The sequence below is a fragment of the Babylonia areolata genome, chromosome 20 (assembly GCF_041734735.1).
Source record: "Babylonia areolata isolate BAREFJ2019XMU chromosome 20, ASM4173473v1, whole genome shotgun sequence".
Lineage (NCBI taxonomy): Eukaryota > Metazoa > Mollusca > Gastropoda > Neogastropoda > Buccinidae > Babylonia > Babylonia areolata.
This window is the reverse complement of record NC_134895.1, coordinates 8817733-8832019: the sequence shown is the minus strand read 5'-3', so window position 1 is coordinate 8832019 and position 14287 is coordinate 8817733. Positions and strand designations below refer to the sequence as shown.

At 44.3% G+C, this 14287-nt stretch overlaps 1 protein-coding gene across 2 annotated transcripts in view; it reads left to right on the top strand.

Moving 5' to 3' along the window:
• The window catches only part of LOC143295013 (KICSTOR complex protein SZT2-like), a 157514-nt gene that overhangs the window by 75524 nt on the left and 67703 nt on the right, over positions 1–14287 (top strand). For both annotated transcript variants that reach the window (XM_076606549.1, XM_076606548.1), the window contains exons 30-37: positions 847–1131; positions 2311–2548; positions 3506–3572; positions 7746–7937; positions 9566–9963; positions 10616–10767; positions 11459–11617; positions 14001–14145. In XM_076606549.1, the coding sequence (XP_076462664.1) occupies positions 847–1131; positions 2311–2548; positions 3506–3572; positions 7746–7937; positions 9566–9963; positions 10616–10767; positions 11459–11617; positions 14001–14145 (1636 nt within the window). The remainder of the gene's footprint in view (positions 1–846; positions 1132–2310; positions 2549–3505; positions 3573–7745; positions 7938–9565; positions 9964–10615; positions 10768–11458; positions 11618–14000; positions 14146–14287) is intronic.

The window sequence follows — 14287 nt, the reverse complement described above, 5'->3', positions numbered from 1 at the left end:
TTATTGAAGAACAAACTCTCCCATAACTGTCATGTTCTTGAAGAACAAACCCTCCCATAACTGTCATGTTCTTGAAGAACAAACCCTCCCATAACTGTCATGTTTTTGAAGAACTAACCCTCCTATAACTGTCACACTCCTTTAGAACAAAGCCTCTATAACTGTCACATTCCTTAACAACAAAGCCTTTATAACTGTCACATTCCTTAACAACAAACCATCCATAACTGTCACATTCCTTAACAACAAACCCTCCATAACTGTCACATTCCTTAACAACAAACCCTCCATAACTGTCACATTCCTTAACAACAAAGCCTCCATAACTGTCACATTCCTTTAGAACAAAGCCTCTATAACTGTCACATTCCTTAACAACAAACCATCCATAACTGTCACATTCCTTAACAACAAACCCTCCATAACTGTCACATTCCTTTAGAACAAAGCCTCTATAACTGTCACATTCCTTAACAACAAAGCCTCCATAACTGTCACATTCCTTAAGAATGAAGCCTCCATAACTGTCACATTCCTTATGAATGAAGCCTCCATAACTGTAATGTTCCTGAAAAACAAAGCCTCCCATAACTAACTGTGATACTCTTGAAGAACAAAGCCTGTATAACTGTCATGTTCCTGAAGAACAAACCCTCCCATAACTAGTTGTCATGTTCCTGTGTCAAGTTCTTGAAGAACAAACTCTCCCATAACTGTCATGTTCTTGAAGAACAAACCCTCCCATAACTGTCATGTTCTTGAAGAACAAACCCTCCCATAACTGTCATGTTCCTGAAGAACAATCCTTCCCATGACAACCCCCCCACCACTGTTCTCGGTGACCAGATGCCAGCGTCAAGGAAGAGGAGGAGGGCGAGGGGGGCACAGGGGCAGGAGACTTCACCCCACGTGGTGGGGGTGGGCCCGGGGCTGAGGCCAGGGACCGGGGGAACCACTCGGCCCACGTGTCGGTGGACTCGAACATGGATGACTCCCTGTCGGACATGGACCTGAACGCCACGCAGGACACGGAGCAGGAGGTGGTGCCGCTCTTCATCCACTTCACCTGCACCGTGAAACGCCGCAACGACTACCACCACACCAGCGTCACCCAGCTGCCTCTGTGTCTCGGTGGGTTGGATGTGGGGAGGGTGGGCTGGAGGATGGTGGGGGGGAGTCGGGTGGGGGCAGGGAGAGTTGGATGGAGGGTGAATGGGAGTGGGGTGGTGTGAGGGAGGGTTGGGGAGGAAGGGTTGGGTGGATGGCGAGTGGGAGTGGCGGAGGGGGGGTGGGCGCAGTGGTTGGATGGAGAGGAGGAATGGTTTGGGGGAGGAAGAGGAGGAGGAGAGAAGGTTGGGGGGAGGAGGATGGGGAGAGAGAGGGTTGGGGGGAGGAGGAGAGAGAGAGGGTTGGGGGGAGGAGGATGGGGAGAGAGAGGGTTGGGGGGAGGAGGATGGGGAGAGAGAGGGTTGGGGGGAGGAGGATGGGGAGAGAGAGGGTTGGGGGGAGGACGATGGGGAGAGAGAGAGGGTTGGGGGAGGAGGAGGAGGAGAGAGAGAGGGTTGGGGGGAGGATGATGGGGAGAGAGAGGGTTGGGGGAGGAGGAGGAGGAGAGAGAGAGGGTTGGGGGGAGGACGATGGGGAGAGAGAGGGTTGGGGGAGGAGGAGGAGGAGAGAGAGAGGGTTGGGGGGAGGACGATGGGGAGAGAGAGAGGGTTGGGGGAGGAGGAGGAGAGAGAGAGAGAGAGGGTTGGGGGGAGGAGGAGAGAGAGAGGGTTGGGGGGAGGAGGATGGGGAGAGAGAGGGTTGGGGGGAGGAGGAGGATGGGGAGAGAGAGGGTTGGGGGGAGGAGGAGGAGAGAGAGAGAGAGAGGGTTGGGGAAGGAGGAGGAGGAGAGAGAGGGTTGGGGGAGGAGGATGAGGAGAGAGAGGGTTGGGGGAGGAGGAGGAGGAGAGAGAGAGGGTTGGGGGGAGGACGATGGGGAGAGAGAGAGGGTTGGGGGAGGAGGAGGAGGAGAGAGAGAGGGTTGGGGGGAGGAGGATGGAGAGAGAGAGGGTTGGGGGGAGGAGGATGGGGAGAGAGAGGGTTGGGGGGAGAAGGAGGATGAGAGAGAGAGAGAGGATTTGGGGGAGGAGGATGGGGAGAGAGAGAGGGTTGGGGGGAGGAGGAGGATGAGAGAGAGAGGGTTGGAGGAGGAGGAGGAGGAGAGAGAGAGGGTTTGGGGGGAGGATGATGATGAGAGAGGGTTGGGGGGAGGATGCTGCTGCTGCTCTGATGAGGAAAACTTGAAGGTCAACCAAAACATTGCAGGCGATCTCCTGAACACCATGAAAGATCCCTTGCTGGCTGTCAACTTCGGAGAGTTCCAAGTGACCTTTGACATCAACTGCTTGACCTTGCCGCCGGACTCTGACTTTGATAACTTTCCCAGGAGAGGGGGCTTTATGCGATCCATGTCCAATCAGAGTCAGTCCAGTTCCAACCGGCAGTCAGAGTGTGAAGATGATCGTGACAGCTCCCACAGTCCTGCTCCCTCTGTGGATTTTGTGTGAGTGTGTGTGTTGGTGGTGTCTGTGTGTGTGTTAGTGTGTGTGTGTGTGTGTGTTAGTGTGTGTGTGTGTGTGTGTATGTGTTGGTGGTGTCTGTGTGTGTTGTGTGGTGTGTGTGTGTGTGTGTGTTGGTGGTGGGTGTGTGTGTGTGTTGGTGGTGTCTGTGTGTGTGTGTGCTGGTGGTATGTGTGTGTGTGTTGGTGGTGGTGGTGGTGGTGGTGGTGGTGTGTGTGTGTGTGTGTGTGTGTGTGTTGGTGGTGTGTGTGTGTGTGTGTGTGTGTGTGTGTGTGTGTGTGTGTGTATGTGTGTGTGTGTGTGTGTGTGTGTGTTAGTGGTGTCTGTGTGCATGTGTTTTGACGATGACTTTGTGTGAATGTGTTGGCAGTGTTTTGTATTTGTTTGTTTTGGAGGTGTCTGTGTGTGTGTCTGTGTTGGCTATGTTTTTGTGTATGTGTGTTTTGGCAATGACTTTGTGTGAATGTGTTGGCAGTGTTTGTGTTTTGGTGGTGTCTGTGTGTTTGTTGGTGGTGTTTGTGTGTGTATGTATGTTTTAGAGAGGTGTGTGTGTGTACGTGTTGGTGTTGATAGTGGTGTTGGTGTGTGTGTGTGTGTGTGTGTGTGTGCGTGCGTGCGTGTGTGTGTGTGTGTGTGTGTGTGTGTGTGTGTGAATAGCTGAGAAAAAGAATAGAATAGATTTGAATACTTTATTGTTAAATTTTAATGAAACCTTGAAGATTTTAAGACATAATACAGACAATAAACACACACACACACACACACACACACACACACACACACACACACATATATATATATATAGAGAGAGAGAGAGCAAGAGAGAGATTATTATTATTCTATAAATATTAGTTGATGCTATTGCTCTTCCTTTTTAGGTTAAAGAAGATTGTTTCTTTGCATTTTCTTTATCTGTATTCTCCCCGTTCTTTCTTTTTCAGCATTGATCAACCCATGAGCCATTTGCCACCTATACAAAGGGAAGCTGTTCTAATATTCAAAGACGAGGTAAAAATTGTTCTGACATTTTGTGTCCCCCCATGGGGATGCCGGGGGTCTTTCAGTGTAAATAGCATACCCGCCTTCTGGAAATTCTGTGCTAGAAATTTCCTCTTTTCTGTCACTCTCTTTGTTTCTGCCTTTTTTCTACCTTCACTGTTGTCTCCTTTTTCTGCCTTCCCAGTCCATTCCCCTGTCTTTTTTCAAGCAAGCCTTGACATTTTTTTTCTCTTTTCCACAGTCTGTGATGTACTATCTGTGCTGTTTTGCTCTGGCGATTAGGTAGTGAGATGTAAACACTGGGATGGGCACTAGATGGACTTAGATGCTGTTGTCATGGTCCTCACGATGGTCAATGTCATCATTGTAATTATCATGGTCAGTGTTGTCATCATTGTTGTCATTGTCATGGTCCTCATGACGGTCATTGTCATTGGTCGTCATGATGGTCAGTGTTATTGTGAGGGTCCTCATGACGGTCAGTGTTATCGTCATTGTCATGGTCCCCATGACAGTCAGTGTTATTGTGATGGTCCTCATGATGGACAGTGTTATTGTCATGGTCCTCATGACGGTCAGTGTTATTGTCATTGTCATGGTCCTCATGATGTCAGTGTTATTGTCATTGTCAGGGTCCTCATGATGGTCAGTGTCATTGTCAGGGTCCTCTGACGGTCAGTGTTTATTGTCATTGTCAGGGTCCCTCATGATGGTCAGTGTTATTGTCATTGTCAGGGTCCTCATGATGGTCAGTGATATTGTCATTGTCAGGGTCCCCGTGACGGTCAGTGTTATTGTCATGGTCCTTGTGACGGTCAGTGTTATTGTCATTGTCAGGGTCTTCATGACGGTCAGTGTTATTGTCAGGGTCCTCATGACGGTCAGTGTTATTGTCATTGTCAGGGTCCTCATGATGGTCAGTGTTATTGTATGGTCCTCATGACAGTCAGTGTCAGGGTCCTCATGACGGTCAGTGTCGTTGTCAGGGTCCTCATGACAGTCAGTGTCAGGGTCCTCATGACGGTCAGTGTCATTGTCAGGGTCCTCATGACGGTCGGTGTCATTGTCATTGTGATGGTCAGTGTTATTGTCATGGTCCTCATGACGGTCAGTGTTATGGTCCCCATGATGGTCAGTGTTATTGTGAGGGTCCTCATGATGGACTGTGTTATCGTCATTGTCATGGTCCCCGTGACAGTCAGTGTTATTGTCATGGTCCCCATGACGGTCAGTGTTATTGTCATGGTCCTCATGATGGTCAGTGTTATTGTCATTGTCATGGTCCTCATGACGGTCAGTGTTATTGTCATGGTCCTCATGATGGTCAGTGTTATTGTCATTGTCCTCATGATGGTCAGTGTTATTGTCATTGTCATGGTCCTCATGACGGTTAGTGTTATCGTCATTGTCAGGGTCCTCATGACGGTCAGTGTTATTGTCATTGTCAGGGTCCTCATGACGGTCAGTGTTATTGTCATTGTCCTCATGACGGTCAGTGTTATTGTCATTGTCAGGGTCCTCATGACGGTCAGTGTCATTGTCAGGGTCCTCATGACGGTCAGTGTCAGGGTCCTCATGATGGTCAGTGTTATTGTCATTGTCAGGGTCCTCATGACGGTCAGTGTCAGGGTCCTCATGATGGTCAGTGTTATTGTCATTGTCAGGGTCCTCATGATGGTCAGTGTCAGGGTCCTCATGACGGTCAGTGTCATTGTCAGGGTCCTCATGACAGTCAGTGTCAGGGTCCTCATGACGGTCAGTGTCATTGTCAGGGTCCTCATGACGGTCGGTGTCATTGTCATTGTGACGGTCAGTGTTATTGTCATGGTCCTCATGACGGTCAGTGTCATGGTCCTCATGATGGTCAGTGTTATTGTCATGGTCCTCATGATGGTCATTGTCATGGTCCTCATGACGGTCAGTGTCATTGTCATTGTCCTCATGATGGTCAGTGTTATTGTCATTGTCATGGTCCTCATGACGGTCAGTGTTATTGTCATGGTCCTCATGACGGTCAGTGTTATTGTCATGGTCCTCATGAGGGTCAGTGTTATTGTCATGGTCCTCATGACGGTCAGTGTTATTGTCATTGTCAGGGTCCTCATGACGGTCAGTGTTATTGTCATGGTCCTCATGACGGTCAGTGTTATTGTCATTGTCATGGTCCTCATGATGGTCAGTGTTATTGTCATGGTCCTCATGACGGTCATTGTCATGTCCTCATGATGGTCAGTGTTATTGTCATTGTCATGGTCCTCATGACGGTCATTGTCATGGTCCTCATGACGGTCAGTGTCATTGTTATGGTCCTCATGATGGTCAGTGTTATTGTCATGGTCCTCATGACGGTCAGTGTCATTGTCATGTCCTCATGATGGTCAGTGTTGTCATTAAGATAAGAAGATAAGATAAGAATAACTTTATTATCTCCAACTGGAGAAATTTGGTCAGGTGCATTATCACAACATAGACAAGTAAACAACATGGGGACCATAACTGTAAAAGCCAACAACAGCCCCAACAAATATTACGAAGATACAAATGTAAAAAATATCACGTACATCGTTTCATACATACATTCACACACTGCAGGTAATAACTAGTATTCTTAATGTAAAAACAGAAAGAATTAAGAAACATTATTTGAATATAATTATAAACATAGCCTACTATACTGCACATTGATTATAATAGACAGATAAGATAAGAATAAAGATGAATTGCGGAAAACCACAACCAGATAATCAGCACACACCCGCACCGCACCCCCCCCCCCCCCCTCCCCCCCCCACACACACGCGGATAACTTGATCAAACAAGAGTAATAAACATATGTTCTCAAATAAAAGCATTTCACATATTCGCTTTTAAAAACATTGCAATTAATTATTACATCGTAATTATTAAACAGAAATATATTTAGAATATGGACGTTAGCATTAGACATATTCATTGTACATTCATCCTGCATATTGCACATTATTCTTCCTACATATTGCACATTCATTATAACCAGTTGTCACGATTTAAGCTCAGTAAACACACACACACACACACACACACACACACACACACACACACACACACACACACACACACACACACACACACCACAACTAGAACAAGGTACAGCCTATCATGCACGGACTTTCACACGTCTCACATGAGAGTGCGCGCGCGCACACACACACACACAGTTCTCAAGAATTTAAAAGGTGGATTGAACGTGGAATAAAAGTCTTCAGAGCTCTGGATTTCAACTTAAAAGTTCTGTAGCGTCGTCCTGATGGCAATAGCTCATAATACTTTGCTAAAATATGGGTGTCGTCAGTTGCTATCTGCCTGCTTTTTTTAACCACTCGACTTTCATACAGCTCTTGCATACTGGCTTGTTTCACTCCCACAATTTTACTGCATACACTCATGACATCGTTCAAAACACGCTTACTCCTCACTCCCAAACTTCCATACCAGCACATAAATGAAACTGTAAGCACAGACTCGATACAACATCGATAATAACTTTGAAGAATATTTGAATTTATACCAACATTTCTAAGCTTCTGTAAACAAAAAATTCTAGATTGACATTTCTTATGAATGGAATCAACATTTCTGTCAAAAGTCAGCTTATTGTGTAAGATGGTCCCTAAATATCTATATTCATTGACCCTCTCCACTGTTTGACCATCAATAACAAGGTCAGCTACAGGCAAGGAGTCTTTCCGAAAATCTATTAACATTTCTTTTGTTTTCAATACGTTGAGATCCAGATAGTTTTTCTCACACCAGGAACAGAACTTTTTAATTTCACTGAAATAAATAGCATCATTATTGTCATTGTCCTCATAATGGTCCTCATGATGGTCAGTGTTGTCATCAATGTCATGGTCCCCGTGATGGTCCTCATGGTGGTCCTCATAATGGTCATTGTTGTCATTGTCATGATCCTCATGATGGTCAGTGTTGTCATCATTGTCATTGTCATGGATCCTCTGTCATGTTCCTCATGAGGGTCAATGTCATCATCATTATCATTTTCAAGGTCTTTATTACAATGTTCCTAATGATGGTCATTGTCATAATCATTGTTATGATTGTCACTGTCATGGCCCTCTGTTATCGTGGTCCTCATGATGGTCCTGGTCATCCTGATGTTCCTCATGGTGCTCATTGCCCCAGGTGGAGTGGCTGATGAGGGATGAGGTGGCAGGAGCACTGAAACACATGCACCCCATCAACGCCGATGCCCTGGACTTTGTGACCAAACATGTGAAGGACTCCTACAGCCAAGAGCACCCGTCCTGCCAGTACCAGAGAGTCAGTCTGCAGTTTGTCTATGGCCCTGACCGTAGCCTGAAGCCTTTCATTGAGGTCAGTGGTAAACTGAAGCGTACATTTCGGAGCCTGTGTGTGGGTATGGAAAAAAAAAACAGAAGTGTGTGTGTGTGTGTGTGTGTGTGTGTGTGTTTTAATATGTCAGCAGTTATTGTGGACTTTGTGTTATTATTTTTCAGGGGAGTGTTGGAGGTAGAGGGAGACTCGACTCAAAATTCCACCTCCATATGATGCATCTGTTGACTTTTGTAGATTTTGTTTCTTAATAGGATGTGTCAAAAATATTCCCCTATAAAAGCAGAGAGGCATAGAGTGTCTAAAGAATGAATTTACTTTATTACCTGACAGAAGCACCATGCATTCTCATTTTTAGCCTGATATTGTGGAGTGAGTGTAAAATACAAGAAAACTTGGTACATTTGTTAGCCATGGTTCAGAAGTAATGGATGAAGAGTAAGAATGTTTTGTGCGAGCTGTGAAAAAGAGACAAAACAAAACAAAACAGCAACCAAGACAACAACCCTCGAAAGAAAAAATGAACAAACAAAAAAACAACAAATAATCAGTCAAAGAAACAAGCAAACAAACAAACAAACAACCCCCCCTCCCTGCTGAAAATCACAAAGTGAAATTACCTCAGACAACCTTAATCCTTTTGAAACTGTCCAATTAAATCACAGTTTCTTATCTTCAGTATGCATTTTAAACACCTGAGTTGGTGGGGGAAAGAGGGGGGAGGGGCAAAAGAAAGGTATTGGAGGGTAGTATTTGAGGTGAACTTAGAACAGTAGTATTTAAGGTGGTCTGTAGAACTGTAGTATTTAAGGTGGTCTTTAGAACAGAATTATTCAGGTGAATTTAGAATGGAAGTATCTGAGATGAATTTAGAACAGTAATATGTGAGGTGAATTTAGTAGTATCTGAGGTGATCTTTATTACAATAGTATTTGATGTGATTTTTATTACAGTAGTTTTTGTTTATCGCAGTAGTATTTGAAGTGGTGTTCATTTCAGTAGTGTTTGAGGTGATCTTTATTACAGTAGTATTTGTTTATTACAGTAGTACTTGAGGTGATCTTTATTACAGTAGTATTTGTTTATTACAGTAGTACTTGAGGTGATCTTTATTACAGTAGTATTTGTTTATTACAGTAGTACTTGAGGTGATCTTTATTACAGTAGTATTTGTTTATTACAATAGTACTTGAGGTGATCTTTATTACAGTAGTATTTGTTTATTACAGTAGTACTTGAGGTGATCTTTATTACAGTAGTATTTGTTTATTACAGTAGTATTTGTTTATTACAGTAGTACTTGAGGTGATCTTTATTACAGTAGTACTTGAGGTGATCTTTATTACAGTAGTATTTGTTTATTACAGTAGTACTTGAGGTGATCTTTATTACAGTAGTATTTGTTTATTACAGTAGTACTTGAGGTGATCTTTATTACAGTAGTATTTGTTTATTACAGTAGTATTTGAGGTGATCTTTATTACAGTAGTATTTGTTTATTACAGTAGTACTTGAGGTGATCTTTATTACAGTAGTATTTGTTTATTACAGTAGTATTTGAGGTGATCTTTATTACAGTAGTATTTGTTTATTACAGTAGTACTTGAGGTGATCCTCAGTCAAGGGTATCTGCCACTGATCGTGTGCAGGAGTTTGAGCGCCTGTCGCAGCCGGGCTACCGCCTGACCAAGGTGAAGGACTTTTACTTCCTGACGGTGGATCGGGCGCATGCCAACAACATCCTGCATGCCAAGGCGCTGCAGACAGCGCTTGTCGAGCTCAGTCATGAGGGGGGCGAAGGTTCAAACCCCAAAGTGGTGGACAGCAGCAAACTGTTTCCTGCCATGGAAGAACGGAGCCACAGCCTTCCCAACATTCTCCCCAGCTCGTCTCCCACGGCAACTGTCGAGGGAGACGTTTCTGCGGCAGCAGCTCAGGGCCCGGAGGAGTCTGGCAGTGGTGGAGGAGGGGGAAGCAGTGACGAAAATCGGCCTCGCAGTTCTTCCGACGCCAAGTTTTCAAAAGCCAGTGTGCCAGAGGAAGTGAGGTGTGTGATGGTCAGGGGCTGTCTTGAAGTTTTGACTCACCAGTGTAAACTGAATGAGTCTGTGATCATAGATATTTTCTTGTCTGCATTTTTGTACCTGTGTGAGTGTGTGTGTGTGCGTGTGTGTGTGCAGTTATGTGGGGCTGATGATTGACATCAGGACATACATCGGTTTACTTATCGTAGTTTGTACCTGTGTGAGTGTATGTGTGTGTGTGTGATTGTGTGTATGTTAGGGAGTGGGTGTGGGTGTGTGTGTGCTTGTATGCATATGTGTATATGGGGCTGATTACTGACATCAGGACTTACATCGCTTATCATAGTGATTTTTATTTACTTTCGTTATATCCATATGATATAGAATCATGCTTTTACCAGACATCTTAAAAAAAAAAAAAGAAAAAAAAAAAAAAATATATATATATATATATATATGTGTGTGTGTGTGTGTGTGTGTGTGTGTGTGTGTGTATAGATAGATAGATAGATAGATATAGATATATTTATGTGTATTTATATGTGTGTGTGTATATACATATATATATATTCTTATATATGTGTGTATATATAGATAGATAGGTAAATAGATATGTATCCTTTCTTTCACTGCTCCTCCCTCTGTCCCACCACTGTCTGCACGGTGCTGATTCAGGCTGAAGCAGACAGCGATGGCCGGGAAGAAGGAGGGGGAGGGAGAGGTGTCGGATCCCTCTGTACGAAGATCCTACAGCTCTGCCCAGCTGCAGGGCTCTGTGGCATCGACCCATCACCCCGCCACCACCGCCTCTCCAGATGTGCAGTCAGGTCAGGGCTGCCTTTTTGAATCATGTAACACGCAGATTCATTGTCATCGCCTTCACCTTCACCTATCCCATAGCCCAGTGGATGGTTGTCGGAGCATTGCAGATGATTTCTAGACCAGTTCTCTCCATCAGTTTATTGTCAGAGGTTTTTTTTATGTTAATTTTTTTTTTTTAAAGTTTTAAAATAATTTTTTAAAGTTTTTTTGGCTGCCATCAAAAGAGGGCGCTAGCCAGCGGGACAAAGGGGAGGTTACCTACTTCCGGGAGGTTATCGACTGTAGTTGCTTTCGTTTTCTCCGCATAGGCAGATAGTAGTTTGCACAGGACAGGAATGTCAGACCCCTGCGGAGTCTGCGCTAGTTGGGTCACGGTAAGTATGTAATTTAAACGTAATTTTAGATAGAAAATTTCCTTTTTAAGTTTTTGTGACCAGTGATAAGGTTGGGAGACAGTTAATACTAGCTGACCCTCTGGCCACAGCCGAACACAAGGAACAGTTTCTTTGTCAAATACGTGAATGCAAGAGTGTCAAAGAAATCAATTGTCAGGTGACAGAAAAAAACCCACAATATGTCTCAGTGAGGTTCTTGACCTCACGGATTCCCAGCTGTCAGTCCATGACGCTAACCACTTCACCCCCCAGAAAGGAGGGGCTGGCTGGTTGCTACAACTGTTCAGTATTCTGTCCTCAGGAGGTCTGTCGGCCACCAAAGCTAGCCCGTCGGCTCTGTTTGGACACCGCAGTCGCCATTTCTCTGCGCCTTCGGGGCAAGGGACTCCGCAGAGTCGTGCGTCCACACTGCCGCAGACCCCTTCCATTGGGTCATCCCGGGGCAGCGGCACCAGTGATGGTAGGACCTGGGGGGGTTGGGGGTGGGGGTGGAGGTGCAGGCAGTGCTTGGCTCTGGAGAGCACAGTGAATGGAGATGGGATTCCTGGCCTCGCTGACATGGAAAGAGACGGTGTGGACAAGTGACCTTTAGCGTACTAAGAGGAAAAATTTAAGAAGTATTCAACTGTCTTTAAGTTTTTGTTTTCAGTGACTGTAAAGCTGATTTATTGTTTTATTTGGTTGACTGGTTTATTTATCATTTATTCATTCATTTTTTGTGACCTTATTTTGCATATGTGAGTGTGTGTGTACATAAATTTCCATTAAAAAACACAAAGAAAAAAAACTACAACAAGAAAAGTGTTATATTAAGTTGAGAAAGTTCCAATATAAACTAAAAACAAGAGGCAAAGCCTTCAAGACTTACTTGTGCTTCATGCTTTATCCAGTAAAGGAATCATGAGGAGAAAAAAAAAGAAGAGATTTAAAAGATCGTTGAAAAGTGCTCTGTATTAGATATGATATATAACATAAGCTTGGAAGAAAAATGCATGTGAGTGGGATCGAACCATGCATGTTCAGTTCTGAAGCAAGCAGACTAATCCCCACATCGTTTGACTGAATTTAATAGTTAAAGCAAAATTGATGTTTTCTTCTTTGTGCAACAAATAGATGTGATTATCGTGGATGAAATAATGCTGTTTTAATCATGTTTTATGTGTGTTTTATCATACATGTATCTCAATTATTCTTTTATTTTGATGGTAAATGAGATGTTGCCATCGCTTCAAGCCCACCGCAACACATGCTGGAACTCTAGATCCGCACAAACCAGTCTACAACGAGCTGAAAGAAACGATCGATTCAATTTTTCTTTTATGTTCATTCCAGTTAATTCAGTATCCACTTTAGAATATTTATGTGCTGTAAACACGTCGATAGTGTAGTTAGTATCACTGTATGTGTTCTGTCCAGAATTTGTATTTCTTTCCTTTTAATTGTGAACAAGAAAAACGAGGTCGTCATCTTCAAACACAACCTACCTTCTAGAAGGCCTAACTCAGTGGGAAGCAGTTTTTAGGATTTTCGGATTACGGAACATATATCAACGAAATAAACTGTTAATGATTCGGAAATATGGCTTAATTCAGGAGACTTACAACCTCTTATTACTATGACTGTGAAGATTTTTTTTCATACTTTGTTAAAGCCAAATTTGGTATTGGCAGACAAAGTATTTCCAGAGAAAATGGCACTGTTAAAGTTTACCACGGACACACACACACACACACACACACACAGACAACTGAACACCGGGTTAAAACATAGACTCACTTTGTTTACACAAGTGAGTCAATGATATTCCAGTTTAAACTGAAAATGATAAAATGACTTAATAATCAATATGTCTCATAAGAGTGCAACGTTTTGTGAATGAAAAATAAAGATGTAAAGTAAACCTGAAAAAAAGACCATGTGAAAATGTTGAGCCTCTTGGGCACCAAGTGGGATGGAGGGTAGGATGGAAAAGGTGGGCATTGGGATACAGCCAGTAGACGACTTCTTCTTCTTCTTCTGCGTTTACTCGTATGCACACTAGTGGGTTTTTACGTGTATGACCGTTTTTACCCCGCCATGTAGGCAGCCATACTCCGTTTTCGGGGGTGTGCATGCAGGGTATGTTCTTGTTTCCACAACCCACGGAACGCTGACATGGATTACAGGATCTTTAACGTGTGTATTTGATATTCTGCTTGCATATACACACGAAGGGGGTTCAGGCACTGGCAGGTCTGCACATACGTTGACCTTGGAGATCGTAAAAATCTCCACCCTTTACCCACCAGGCGCCGTCACCGTGATTCGAACCCGGGACCCTCAGATTGACAGTCCAACGCTTTAACCACTCGGCTATTGCGCCCGTCAGCCAGCAGACTGAATGTGGGAATTTTTTGTTGTTGTTGTTTTTTTGTGGAATGTTACTGATTTTAAGTTATAATCTCTCTGATAAAAATAGTACATTTATATTACACTATCAACCAGCTCAAAGCACTTTACAGCAACGCACCAGTCAGACATAAACTGCAACAGACACACACACACACACGCACACACAAATGCACGTGCGCGCGCGCACGCACACACACACATACATACAGAGTACACACACACACACATACACACACACACTCATACACACACACACACACACACACACACACAGTACACACACACACACACACACACACACACACACACACACACACACAGAGTAAGTAGACAGATTTATTTGATCTGCCGGTCTCATAGAATCATTTTATGACACAGAATATTATGACACAGACTACTGTCATGACACAGACTACCGTCATGACACAGTCTCATGATTGAAGTGTTTTCAGCGGGGTTCGATGGGGACGTGAGTGACGAGAACATGGACGACACAGCCTCTATCAGTGACGCTGGACTGGGCCACCCCCAGCTGCCCAGCTTCTGGCTGATTCTGACCATCCACAGCGACTGTGTGGAGCTCTTCTTCCACACCAGGTACCTGCAGAGCACCTGCACCACACTCGGCTTTCTCTTCTCTCTTGTCTCGCACTCAGTTCCTTCAAGACTGCCCCGTAAATCCCACATTTTTTCCAAGGTAGTGTCCTTCTCCTGCCTCCTCTTTGTCTTCAGTTTCTCA